At 38.6% G+C, this 13931-nt stretch overlaps 1 protein-coding gene across 1 annotated transcript in view; it reads left to right on the top strand.

Moving 5' to 3' along the window:
- The window catches only part of kif5ab (kinesin family member 5A, b), a gene marked incomplete at both ends in the record, with an annotated part of 77824 nt that extends 66543 nt beyond the window's left edge, over positions 1-11281 (top strand). The window contains 5 exons of the mRNA XM_080494386.1: positions 815-1034; positions 3464-3728; positions 5418-5482; positions 10799-10826; positions 11182-11281. Coding sequence (XP_080350512.1) covers positions 815-1034; positions 3464-3728; positions 5418-5482; positions 10799-10826; positions 11182-11281 — 678 coding nt within the window. The remainder of the gene's footprint in view (positions 1-814; positions 1035-3463; positions 3729-5417; positions 5483-10798; positions 10827-11181) is intronic.
- Between the last annotated feature and the right edge of the window lie 2650 nt (positions 11282-13931).

The raw sequence follows: 13931 nt of genomic DNA on the forward strand, positions 1-13931 counted from the left end.
CAGTTTTCCCTGGTGACTTTAGGTGGACTCGTGTTCAGCAGTTCAGCCTGTTTTTGCCACAGAAAAGGCAGCATGGTGTTCTTGACCTCCATTCGTCCAACCTCACTTGTTACCCTATTTGGCTTCACTTGGCAAGATAGCTCCAGGTTAAAGTCAGAGGTTATGTGCTCACATAGATCAATAAGTCTATACACACTCCCCTCTGCCAAGAGAAGGGCTGGGTCACTTTGTGAAACAGGGGGATTCTTCTCCTGTAAAGGTGATGGAACACACATCCATCATTCCGCTATGTGACTGTATCAAGCTCAGGGTCATGGGGCACCGGTTCCGATGTCACCTGATGGCGGGTGAAAGCAGGGTACAGACGACAGAGCAAAAAGAGAGATGGAGAATCACTCACATACTCACATTCACAAGCAAGGGCAATTTAGAGTCATTGATTACCCTCAAATGCATGTTTTTGGACTGTGTGAGGGTATAACTGCAGTACCTGGAGAAAGCTCACTCATGCACACTCCAGACTGGAGTCACACACGGGAGATTCTCGCTATGAGGCGAGAGTGCTCAGCACCGCACTGTGATGAAACAAACACACAAACACTTCTTGATCAATGCAGCAGAATGGAACAATGAGAAACACAAGACGTTCAGAATATCTTTCGAGGGTTTCATATATAGAAGACTTGAAAATTGTGTCTCTGACAGAAATATGAATTTTTAAAAAAACCCTGTTGTATGAGAAAATATGTTACAAGGTCTCATCTTTTGTCAAGTGATTGTTTCACTGGAAGTCGTCTGTCGTGTGTGTCTGCAGCTGGTGCGTGACAATGCAGATCTTCGCTGTGAGCTTCCAAAGCTGGAGAAGCGTCTTCGATCTACGGCTGAGCGAGTTAAGGCTCTGGAGGGTGCACTGAAGGAGGCAAAGGAAGGAGCCATGAAGGACCGCCGGCGCTACCAGCAGGAGGTCGAGAGAATCAAAGATGTGATGATAAGGGCGCGCAATCCCTTCCGCCGTCCTCATGCTGCACAGATAGGTAACGTTGACTATTCATTCAGGTTTCTCGATAACTGAAAAAGCTTAGTCAGCTCCACCTTGTATTTTTGTTTGAATTACATTCTGATGTGAGGGTCGGCAATGATCAGTTGTATCCATCCATTAAAATATGACATGTGTATATTCATATGTAGTACTCCAGTGGTATCAGCGAACCAAGACTGTATTTACTTTCTTACCAATGTTACAAATTAGTACAATATTAAAATCTGTGCATATCTTCATATCCACAGTCCATCTGTTTAATTACATGGACATAAATAGTACTTTTCCCCCATTGGCAGATTTGAGTCAGCGTTTTAACTTTCATACTCGTGGTCTGTGTGTAAAAATGCTGCAGCTCATCTGAAAAATCAATTAAAGTAATCAAAAAGCAGATCTCAATTTCCCTCCAATGTTTTTTAAATGAAGGCAATAAGCGAACTGACTAAAATGTTGTTCTAAAGACAAATGTTCCAGAAAGCCTAATTGACATAAAGCACTTTGTGTAAGTGCCACAGCGCAGCTACACAAAGTGCGGCAAAAATGTAAATCCTCTCCGCTGTTTCATCATGTGTCAACGTGCAAACACTGATGTTGGTCTGATTGGAGCTTGTCACTTCGACCATAATGATATTTGCATTTGCAACACACTGTTAGAAAAGTCGTTTGGCATGGTGCAACCATCCTTTTCATGTCTCAGATGTGCTTTTCTCACAGACACCCTCAATTCTAAGTGCCTTCGCCTTTCTCTTTCTCTTTCTCTTCTCTCTCTCTCTCTCTCTCTCTCTCTCTCTCTCTCTCTCTCTCTCTCTGTCTCTCTCTCTCTCTCTGTCATCTGTCATCTGTCATCTGTCATCTGTCATCTCCTTCCTTCCTCAAAAGATTGCCATATTTTACACTCCGCCTGAGCGAGCTGCTTCCCTTTCCTTATGGAGTTTTTACTTTCCATTTTGTTCCATATTCAGGGATGTGAAAGTACTACAAACTCAGGTTTACCACTGTGAAACACAATAAATTCAACAACTGTGGGAATATCCCAAAGACTTAATCCAAACTCAAATGAATAAATACATTCTTGAAAGTGTTGAATTGAATATTTTGCATGAAAGGATTCACACAGTAGGTGTACTCAGTTCAAAGCAGTATGAATCATCAGAAAAGCAGTGTAATCAATTAAGATCGCTCGCTCTCTTCATCACTGGTTCAGCTGGAGATAATTACTCAAAAGAAATGAGAGACACATGTGCTTCTGCAATGAGATAATGAGCTATTGATTTAAGAGAAAGTCTATAACGATTTTTCATTTCAACATGATACCAGATACCAGAGCAACTGTGACACTGTTTTGCATACAAACAGAGTTGGCTCATATTCGTATTTGTACTCATATTCCTTATTGAAAAAGGGAGTACATATCTTTGTGGTATAAAAAAAAACCTACTGAAATCAGAGATGTAACATCTTCAGTGAATGTACAAATGTACAGGTTCTGAAATTTACTTGGTACAAAAGTAATGAACATTTTAAATGTTATTGATATACAATGATTTTTTTGTGTTTGTTAGTGATCGATAGATCAGTATAATCATCATTGAATTTGATAATGATCATTTAATAAAGGCTCGTCTTATCTCGTCTCGTCTCATTTTATAATCTTGAGTCAGAAACTCTGGATTAAAAGAAAGATAATAATCTAACTGGACTATGTACGAAACACTATAATTATATTTTAAAGTATTTTTCTGAAAATACCGGGGGTTTTTTCAGAACAGAAGCAGGAAGACTTGACTTTCAATGATGTGATTCTTTCACTGTAATTCTGACTTATCCTCATATATGTTGAAACAAGTAACGAGCCAGAATGAAAACAATAAGTAGGAGAAAGTGCAAATATTTGGGTTCCAAATTTGGAGTGAAAGCAAAACGTAAAAAAAAACCCCACTTATAAAATTAATAAACAAGTACCAATTCTTTGTTACTTGTCATTTCAGCATATTCACATCTAAACATGTCTCTTGTTTATTTATTTATTTTTATTAATTTATTTCAGGCATGCAACCATTCAAGTACACAATCACATATAAATATATATACATATCCCTACAGAAACCCTTTTTGATCATATTAATAAAGATATTTGCATTTCATATAAAGATATTTTTGGACAAAATACATAAACCATATGTGACCACACATGCGCACTCACATACTTATAAACATACACACATCCATGCATCCCATATCCAATTGACACGCCTGAAAAGGGGTAGGATGAAGTAAAATTTATCTAGCAATACTCCTTCTCCAATATTCGATATTCATCGTATTCTCTTTTATACACTCTTCACTGCAAAGTATATATGTCCTTGTGTCTTTTCCGGATGAGTGAATCCATCATTACATCAGTCCTCTCTTACTGCCTTACAGCCAAGCCAGTGCGTGCCGGCCATTATCCAGCCTGCTCTCCCATGAACCCTTTCTTCATCCGAGGATTCAGCAATCATCCCGTTGCCTTCTCCAACGTCGTTTTCCACAACAGCAACAATGACGAGCCAGCAGATTCTCCCGCAGATTCTCCAACAGAGGACGATGAGCCCACGTTACCCGAGGCCAACTCGAACCAGAGCAGCCCCGTCAAACAACTGCACTCGCAAAGCAACGACGCACACGACAACGAGGTTCAGAACAACAAGTGAGTAAATCTCCTCATATATGGTTCAGATTACAGTGAAGGGTTAAAATGTATTTTTGTGTGGGGAGAATTGTGATCAATTTATAAAAAATGTTTTTAAAAAAGTGAAGTAAGGTTAGCAAAAACACAAGGAGAGCATCGAGAGGATTACCAAGGAGGATATTAAACAGACTGATAAGGTTATTTACAGATTCATATCGACTGTGACAAAAAAGCAAGATACAGCCGGACCAATTAGGGGTGGCACAGGAAACCAGCACAAAGAAAATCAGCGAATAAGATGAAAGTGGTCACTGGTGTGACATCCAGTCAATGACAAGAAATTAAGAGAAACTATTGTTCAAGCTGATCTCTTAAAAGGATGCACTGAGAATTGTCTCTGACACATACTGAAAATACAACCCTATTGCTTGAATGTGTTTGCCTTCATGAATATGGAATATAGGCCATGTTTTTCAGATCATGCAAGATACGAAGGCGTAGTGATGCGTAGTGATGTCAGTATGGTGGTATTCATAAATCAGTTCATCATGGAGAGATTGGACAGGCCACCTAACCCTTCATACACGAAAATCTTATCTTAAAGTCTGCAAACAAAAGTCGCAGCAGAAGAAATGCTTCAAAACACAATAACAGCAGCTGAAGGCTAAACTGATTTGCACAATCTTTTCAAACAGAATAAAAAATGAAAAAAAAATCACATTGTGTTTTATTCATTATATTGCTATAAATTTCACTCAGTATTTTGCACAATCTGGAACATACATCTTGGTTCAGCTCTTTTTTTGCATTTTCTTTCATTATATTTGATCATATATACTCACATTAAGTCATAATGCATAGCTCATTGGATTACGCAAGCCTTTATCAAAAAATTACGAGTTTGTGTGGTAGTCAATGTGCACTCTGGTGCAGTTGCTTTAACACTTGAACCAGAGATCGCCCTTTTTGATTTGCACCAGTAGTTGTTTGAGTGTTAACAACTACACTCCTGCACAGTGCACATTTCCATAATTCAACTGTGGGTCGACTTTAAAATGGCAGGTATGAAAGATGAATGTGTATTAAGTCACTCTTCTTGAGATGTCATTACTGTTGCACTTTCTCAGAGATGAAAACGCATTGTTGTCTCAAATAAAAGGCCCATAATTGCAATTTCTAAATAACACAGCTGGTTTTGTGAACTTCAACATCCTGACTGGACCAAAATAATTTCAAGCTGTGACTAGCTTTAATAGTTTATGACCTTTTCCAGAGTCATCCTCTGCACTCAGACTGTCATGACAACCGTGCACATACAGTATGAAGGTGCTAAATTTAAACTTCAAGTCAAGTTTGAATTTATTTTCAAAGATTTAAACAAACTCTCACTCTTCTGTGAACACAAAGCAGCTTCCGCAACTAGACAGCCATTTTCTTGTGCTATTACTGTGAATAAAACCTATCTCTTTGCATATGAAAATCTCAGATAGTAACATATTATCAAGGTAAGTTTATGTTATAAGCATATGAACATTTTCTAATCTGTTTTGGAGTGGATTTATCACTGTATGGCTGAGTGAACACTACTTTTCAGTTCTCAGTTACAGTTTCAATTCCCTACATTTAAAGACTGTTATAAATATCAAGATGCTGAAACAGACCAACCATAGCTGTGTTGATATATGCATCTTCTTGTGCTATTTGTAGGATTCCATCTGAACCAGAAAACCAAGCAGCCAGCAGCACTCCAGAGATGCTTGATTCAGAAAACGGTGAGCCTCCTTCAGATGGAGCCTGTTAAAGTAATGAGAAATAATAGGATTGTGATCAGCAGGAGGAATTTTCTTATTTTTATGAGTGTTATTTTTTAGTATTTGTCATTATACTGCCATACCAACTATTATGTTTGAATTTTGTTTTATATACTCTCGGAGTGCTGGCTCTTAAATCAGGTTACAGTGATTGCCCTGCTGCCACCATAACAATTGTGTGTGGGGTTTTTTTCTGGTAGCTTTCATCCTCACATAATGGCCTTGTAATCACTTGAGTTAACTGTCACTCATAAACACTGGTGTTTTCATATAGGTCAACTGTCTCTCCATGAAGCCTTCATGCACTAAGAGGAAACCGATTGCCATGTCTTTAACAGTCCCTCCAGGATCTCCCATCTGTTGTTTTGTGTGATTATTGCCATCCCCCCCAAAATTTTATTTGTGCCCAGTTTTCTCAAAATTGGGGAATTTACTGCATTTCACAATTATGGCTTTTGACAATAATAGAATAATTTCTTTAAACGTTTATATTGTAAAAGTGAAGGCTAAAGTCATTTGCTCTGATCATCAGCATGATCCTTATTACAGAAATAGAGCAAATGCCTCAGTTCTCCTCTGCAGTGTTAATTACTGTCACCATTTCCGTGTGAATTGGTATGTGTGAATCTGTTCATTTTCTACACAAATAGTTTTTTTTCAGTGCTGGTCTCAAGTTGGTAAAATACTCATCTGTTCCTGTGATTGGATTGCTCTGAGGCATGAAATAATAAAATACACACAAGTTGGCAGGTGCCAGGTGAAACGGCCTCTTTTTCGGCGGTCACGTCCAAGGAAAGATGTTTGTTTGGAGTTATTGTTTGGTCAAGTCTTCAATGTGTCTGTCGCATCGGGTGCACCTTGGGCGCAATTCTTGACCTTGAGTGTCGGGAGAACCGGTTTTGAATCCTGAATGCAGCAAGAAGGATTTCCACCACGAAAAACTAACTGGAAGTTATGTTTTATTTCTTGAAAATCCAATAAATGTGTCGATTCATCATTGCTATCAGTCTCTTCTGGAGAGACATTGAACCTTAAAATGCCTCCAATGGAGATTGAGCACCCGGCATGGCAGCCGTCACCATAGCTTTTTGAATGGGTCAATGTGACGGACCACTTGATTAAGGGACATGGATGAGGTCTTTAATTCCCACATCCCAAGCAGGCACCAGAAAAACTTCACTAAACGCTGTGATTAAGTGTAAAATTAAGTGACACAAGTAAAAATTCATTGAGTTAATTTCACATGAAATCAAAATCCAACATAAAGACAATACCAACCAAAAATCGCAATCAAGCTCCATTTTCTGACATGAACAGTTGGAACGCAAGAGGGATAGGAGACGAATGCAATAGCTGCCACTTCTTACTGATTAAGTTCAATTTAGTAGTCTTCCTTGGGAGAAAAGTGTTGCGGATTAAACTTCAACATCAGAATGGAAAAACAAGCAAATCTTAACAATAATAGCAGTAAAGCATAGTAACAAAAAAGACAATAAAACATACACACAAATACAAAAGATATACAGTCAATACCATCAAGTTAAAAACAATTAAATGAACTAAATGTGCAAAAACCTGATGGTGCAATTTATTGTATTGTCTCAGCAGGTCTACAGTTGTGGTGCCTTAGGGACATGCTGTGTAACTGCTCCTCCTCTGCCATTCTTGGTTTATTGAATTATCTCTGAGCATGGGATGAAAGAATGTGTGTCGAGCTTGTGTTTGCACAGAGGCACCCTGTTTCTTTTTCCTGAGTTTAGCAAAACGTATTCTGGTATAAAAATTGCAGAAGAATCCTGTCACACTACAGTCAAAAGGCACAAAAATAAATGCAAATATAAAACCAACAGTCAGAGCAATTAGACTAAAAACATGGGCTCCAAAAATTCCTGGGTGGTTATTGTTGCTGTGAGACCAAACAGTATGAAGATGTAAATGCAGCACAGCTCTGCTTCCAGAAGATTTGTTGTTGTTTCAAGGGGTCAATATTATGCAAAATTCACTTTCTCGTGGCTTTACACCAGTAATATGTGTCCCCATACCTGGAAATGATGCCCCAGAAGTGAAGAAAATCTGTCATCTCTCACCCTGACATGTTTCAATTTTTAAAAAGTGTGTTTCCTAATCGTGGTAGGCACTCCCTTTGACCTTCCCACATTTAGGCAGCTCTGCTCTGGCACATGGCACCATGAGAGGAAATACTTCATCCTCTTCCCAAGATGGGCATGTGTGGGTAGAGCTAGTCCAGCTCACACAGACACAGCAGATTCTGAATGCAGCTCATATGATCCAATATTCAAATGGCTGAATATCAAGGAAAAGCTAGATTTTGGGGGCTATAAACTTTGAATACAACGTTTTTGGACAAACAAGACCATGTGACCATGTACAGAGCGAACTGACATTAGTTCATGACCAGATGATGGAGCTCTTTTATTGGGCGATGTTATCCCCTCCCACTTGTTGCTGTGTAGTAACTAGAAGAGGGCTCCCAGGGACACTTGTTCCATGTCATCGATACCAACAACACAACTTAGACTGCAACATGTTGAGGGTCTTTATTCTTTAATTTGCATAGCATGACAACATTTCAAAGTACCTTGCATTTGTCACGACTTTCTCTTGAATCCCACGCTTAAGATGGCGGCGGCGTCTAAAAAGAAGGTTAAAAGTCCAACAAGATAATGCCGAGACATTTGATGCTTTAGTGTGTGTTTGCAGCCATCAGCGACAGACTGTGGGGGGAGACAGATTAGGCTGGCGGTGTCATTACTCAGACAGACACCGATAGGCGACAGGCACGCTGGATGGCCACCTCAGCCTCTGACCTGTCGGTGACAGTTGCTGAGTTGTGTAACAACACCACAACGCTTTGATTGTCCAGGAATATCGGTAAAAGTCACAAACAAGGTTAAAGCTAATATATCAATCTATTTCAGCATAAGCTGGTGTTGTGATGCAAAACCTGCAAGTTTTTAAACAGGGTGTTATTGCATTATTGGACTTGGGACCAGTCTGCATTGTACCCTGCCCTTACCCATAGTTAGGTGGTATAGAAGATGGATGGATGTTACAGAGTTATTTTACATTTATCAACAGTTTTCTATGGTGCTTGCATTTTTATTTAAAAAACAACAACAACAACAAAAAAAACCCAAAATAATTTACTTCACTACTGGCAGCTGTGGTATTCATAAATCTTAGTACTATATTGCACTGCAGTTAATGGGTTTTACTGTTTATATGCACAATATTTTCTGAATTTTAAAGCCAAACTTCTCTGTCAAAAACTGCTAATGTGAGCCCTGCAGGTGTCTAAGATACTGTATTGATAGTCAGAATCACAGACATATATAGATGGACACTATTATTTTCTGAATGGTTTGTTCTTGTTGCTGCTTTTTTAGACTTAGCAACTTGCTCATATTCAGTGTGGAAACCAGCAGTTTGTATTGAGTCATGCTATTCTAATAAGACTTAGGCAATTCACTTGATCTACCTTAATGTTTTGTCTATATGATAAAATCATAAAATTGCAGCACTTTCAAACTTTTGTTTTTGTTATATGTGCATATGGCATAAGCTGTAAATATGATGAATAAAGTCAAATATGATGACACTCTGTCTTTACATCTCACTATTTTATTTAAAGTCAGTCAATGAGGTCCTTTGATCATAGTCAGTTCAACGTACATTTGTTATGCAATAAAGAAATTCACTCAGACTGAGCAGCCAAAATAAAACTTCTGTTGTTTTGTTGTCAATATATTGTGTCACACCAAGAAAACCAAGTGGAAGTGATTTGAAGTGACTGTCAGAGGAGCAGTTCAGGCGCTGCGAGCCTCGGTGGATTGTAGGAATGTCTGAGCTGCTGTGATGAGGAGGACTTCTGACATGTCACACATGCAAAATGAGTTTTTCTCAGCAAGGAGGCATTCGAGAATGAAACTGTGTGCCAAGAAACCACACTTAGAGCAATGTCCAGTTTACAACTGATAGTTATTCTGTTATACCACTGCTGTCAAGGGCTTTGTGGTTTTGTGGTTATTGTTGTTATTATCGGTGCAATTTGTGATACAAGCAAAAGTTGGATGTTTTTGATATTGGGGGTAAAAAAAAAAAGCCTCCCCTCCCCAATAAAAGTGTAAACATAATGAAAAACCTAAGATTTACAATGTTAGGTTTCAGAAAACAAACTATTAAATATGAGAAATGTCAAGCTGACAAGGTTGCCCAGGGTGCCGAATTATTATTAAAGTTTCCACATTCAAAGTAATACATTACAATAAATATTTAATATGTACTGTATAACAATCATTAACTAAGAATAGGAAGAGAATAATTCTTGTATACACTGTTTGAAATAGGATTAGGAAGAAGTGTACCCTCATTTATTCCTAACACTTTTTAGCTCTTGACTGATGTAATACCATAACTATTATCAAATATATGCATATTCTGCATATGTGTATTCATTATATCACTACTGTATTTTTCCCTTTACAATTATCCATTGTTAGAATTTCACACGGTTTATTTTAATGTGGTATAAATACATGGACATATATTTGCACAGTCAAATACCTCTGTCTATCAATACACACACATCTGTTCTCACCTTTGCCACCCGACAAATCACACCCTGGAGTATAAGCAGTGACGATGACAACAGAAAAACTGTCTCTAACAGAAAGTTACACGTATGATTGGTTATTCTAGCTTTTAATGATCCATGTTTCTCTCCTGCAAATCTCAACTATTCAAGTTGTTTGATCAGTTAGTGTGAAATAACTTCTGCCAACATCGAGAAAAACAATGGAACGCAATGGTGGATGTGTACAAAAAGAACAAGTATGATCTACATTGATGTCTTCCAGCCTTGACAGATGTATTTTAGTAGCTTTAAAAAACAAGTCTGTGTTACTTCAGTAAAACTAGTTATTCTCCAAACGTATTCTAATGGCCACTCTGTTCTTCCAATTTGAAAAAAAAAAGAGTTTGCTGCACTGACAGAGTTGCCAGATCAGCATAATGCTCACGATGTTCCTGTTTATTCATTCAAGTGTGAAATCTCCTTGTGTGATGACTGTGACATTATGCAGCTGCTTGAGCCAAAGCCATATATCTCAAACAACTTTGGGCTCTTTTTTTTTGTTTTTTGTTTAAACCCTTACGTGTCTGTTACAAACTCACTTTTCCCTCCATTTACACACTGTTGTGCTTGTCACGGTGCACTTGTCACTTGCCTGCATCCTCATGCACTCTTTCTGTCCACAGGAAACACCACAGATATCAATGACAACAGGTAAGAGTGTTTACACCTGTTTGTGATGACAATACAACAGCTGCGGCTGCTGTCTGATGTTGTCTTACACTTGGCTTTCACGAGGATACACATACATTTTACGTCTCATCGTTAAGCCAGTATTTCCATATTACTAAGGTTGTTTGGTGAGACAGTAACTCGCCTTGAATTTCTCCACTGCCACATTAACCCTGCATGAACTGCTCCCTTCCTGAGTTTTAGGACTGAGTGCTTTTCACATCACTGATTCACTGATTTGCCTCCCTCACTGTCTTTCTGCTCCATCGCTGCCCTCCTTGTTGCTGCACTGCTGCTGCTGCTGATGGCGATGCTGCACTGGCCTGCGTGGCGTTAGCATGTGTCTGAATGTGAATTCTGTGTCCAGAACTGATGTCTGTGACAATCAGGAACCATCCAAACTCTACGGCCTGCATCCAGAGGCCTCAACCAGCTAATACTGAGCAGCAGGTAAGAAACACAGAAACCTTGAGGAAGTCTGTGATAAATGTCAGATTGCTTAGGATCAGATCAGTTTTCAACACAAACTACTCTCAAGCTTTTTCAGCGACTCTGCTTCATTTTCGTAATGGCAGCTGTTTATAGTTGGTCTTAGTTCCAACTTATCTATACTTCATGATGGATTTTCAGGTATCTTTATTCCCTTTTACTTTTTACACAACTTCTTACATTTACTCTCTATTTTTTAAGTATCTGCATCTTAATATTTTAACCTATGACAACAACTTGCCAGTTACAGAGAAAGGAATTTATCAGCTGACAACAGCTGATAAATTAAAGATCGAATCAACTCATGTATCTATTGATTAAATGCTAGTAAACCCTGTTTCTGTTTTAAAAAGAAAAAAGTCTTTCCAAAATGATACTTGCAAATTGAATTTAGTGTGTTTAAAAAAAAAGTTATGATCTGTTTTGGGTTTTTGTTCAGATTTAGTAAATAAATGTAGACTTGACACCAAACTATGATCCAAGTTGAGTCATGGTCTGTGTCTTTGATGATGTTTCAGCTTCTGTATACACACTAACAATAATAGTGTTACGATAAATAATATTTCTGTGTGTGTGCATGAATGCATTCATGTTTATATATGACTCAGTGGGGAGAGATTGAATAACATAAAACAGCAAATTGAAACTGATTCTTGATATTATTCAGAAGGTTTTCTAGGTGGTGTATGGTGTTGGACGTTGACTTATGAAGCATTACTGAGCCTCAGAGGGCGTTCGTCTCGGCTCTGTGGTGCTGGGGGACAGTGCAGCTGCCAGCTGCCACTGCTTTTTTTTTGTATTATTATTTTTTCCTGGGGCGTCCAGCTCTAAAAATACACAGATGCACTAAGTGCTCAGTAAGACACAAAAATGCCTAACAAACAGCATCTGTCTGGGATAAGCCCCCCCTCCCCATTTATTTGGAATTACTTCTAAATCCCATCTGAGGTTTACTATAAAATAAAATATTATAGCTTTGGGAAAGACCCTATGAGAAAAAATAATTAAATTATCTATGCCGCCAGGATTTTACTTTCCTTTACAATTTTTTTGTCCTACTCTTTTTGTGTTTTAAAGTTAATACTTATTCTCTGCTGGAAGCTAAAGGGGAAGCTGAGCGAACTGACCTCATTTCAACATTTCAGACTCATGTTGTACTTGAATATTGACTGATCATTTTAAAAGTCAAATGCGGAAAGAAATGAAATGTATAAAGTTGTTATAAAGGTTAGAAGTTTTGTGCGTTTTGAGTAGATGGATGTACGTTTTTGCAGGTGCATTCTTACAAACTGAATTTTAAATTCAGCCCGGGAGTGCTCTGTGCATTTACCAAACACAACCAGACATTAAATGACTCAAGACAGGTTCCTTCTGGCAACGTTAGCGTGACTCACTGGCTGCTGTCTCTTCTTTTCTAACAGATTTTACTCTCCATGATTCTGACTGCCACTCTCACTTTCTCTCCCTCTCTCTCTTTCTGTCTCTCTCTCTCTCCCTCCCTCCCTCTCTATCTACAGGCAGACATTTTTTTGTCTGAGACCTCCTGCGTAAATCTGCATGCAGCTGATCACTATCCTCCCAGACTCCCCTCCCTCCTTCCCTCATATTCACCTGCTGTAAACACACCTCCTGTGTGTCTTCTCCGCACCCTGCTTGCTCACATTCAACCATCTCTCCTGTCGGTACTGTGATGTGTTGTGTGTGTGTGTGTGTGCGTGCGTGCGCGTGCTTGTGTGTGAGGAGCAGTTTGGCAAGCACTGCATCCAAAATGCCCAACCTGTCAGCCTGCACCCAGAGTGCTGCTACACTTCCTCTCCCATGCCTTTAAATACAAAGGGACCACAAACAGAGGTGAGGGAGAACAAGTGCAGTGTGGTGGGCGTCCACTAGGGTGTGCTGTGTGTCACTGTCAGGGACATGTGGACAAGAAAACCAGTGCATTCAACAGTTAAATGAAGTTCATCAGCATTATTATTATTATTATTATTATTATTATTATTATTATGAATAACAATAGTATAATCATGAATGAATATATGGACTAAAGGTAAACAGAAACAGCATTTTTAAAAAACAAACTGTGTGAGCCTTGTGCCAACGTCACTAATATTTATACTTTTGACTGCATGTTGATTTTTGATGTTGGTCAGCATTTTTCAGGAAAAAAAGGGGAAAAAAAGAAGTGATTAAGATAGCTAGAGGGGAATCACTATGGTGAAATGATGAAAAACAGTACAAAACGAAATATTTTCCAGAGGATATAAAAAAAGGATATATATAAAAACAAATAAAACTTCTGAAACCGTCCTTGCTCTGTACTGTATTCCACTAGCTTTTAGATTTTCTTTTCTGTGGCTCTTGGTGGACATTTAAGGTCTGATCAAGCTGTGAATGCATGGATTCACTTTGAGCAAGGCTTGGTCATTTTCTAAAAAAGGTAAGCTGCAGTTTTGACCAATTGTTTTTCACAGCAGAGGAAAATAGTGCATTTGTCAGAGGCTATTTTCAGCCCTGGATTAAAACACATTTGGTGCTTTTGTGAGTATTCACAGCAACAGGACAGCATGTGTGGAATTGTCTCAGAGTAATCTGTAGCAC

Source organism: Blennius ocellaris (genome assembly GCF_963422515.1).
Source record: "Blennius ocellaris genome assembly, chromosome: 4".
Taxonomy (NCBI): Eukaryota; Metazoa; Chordata; class Actinopteri; order Blenniiformes; family Blenniidae; genus Blennius; species Blennius ocellaris.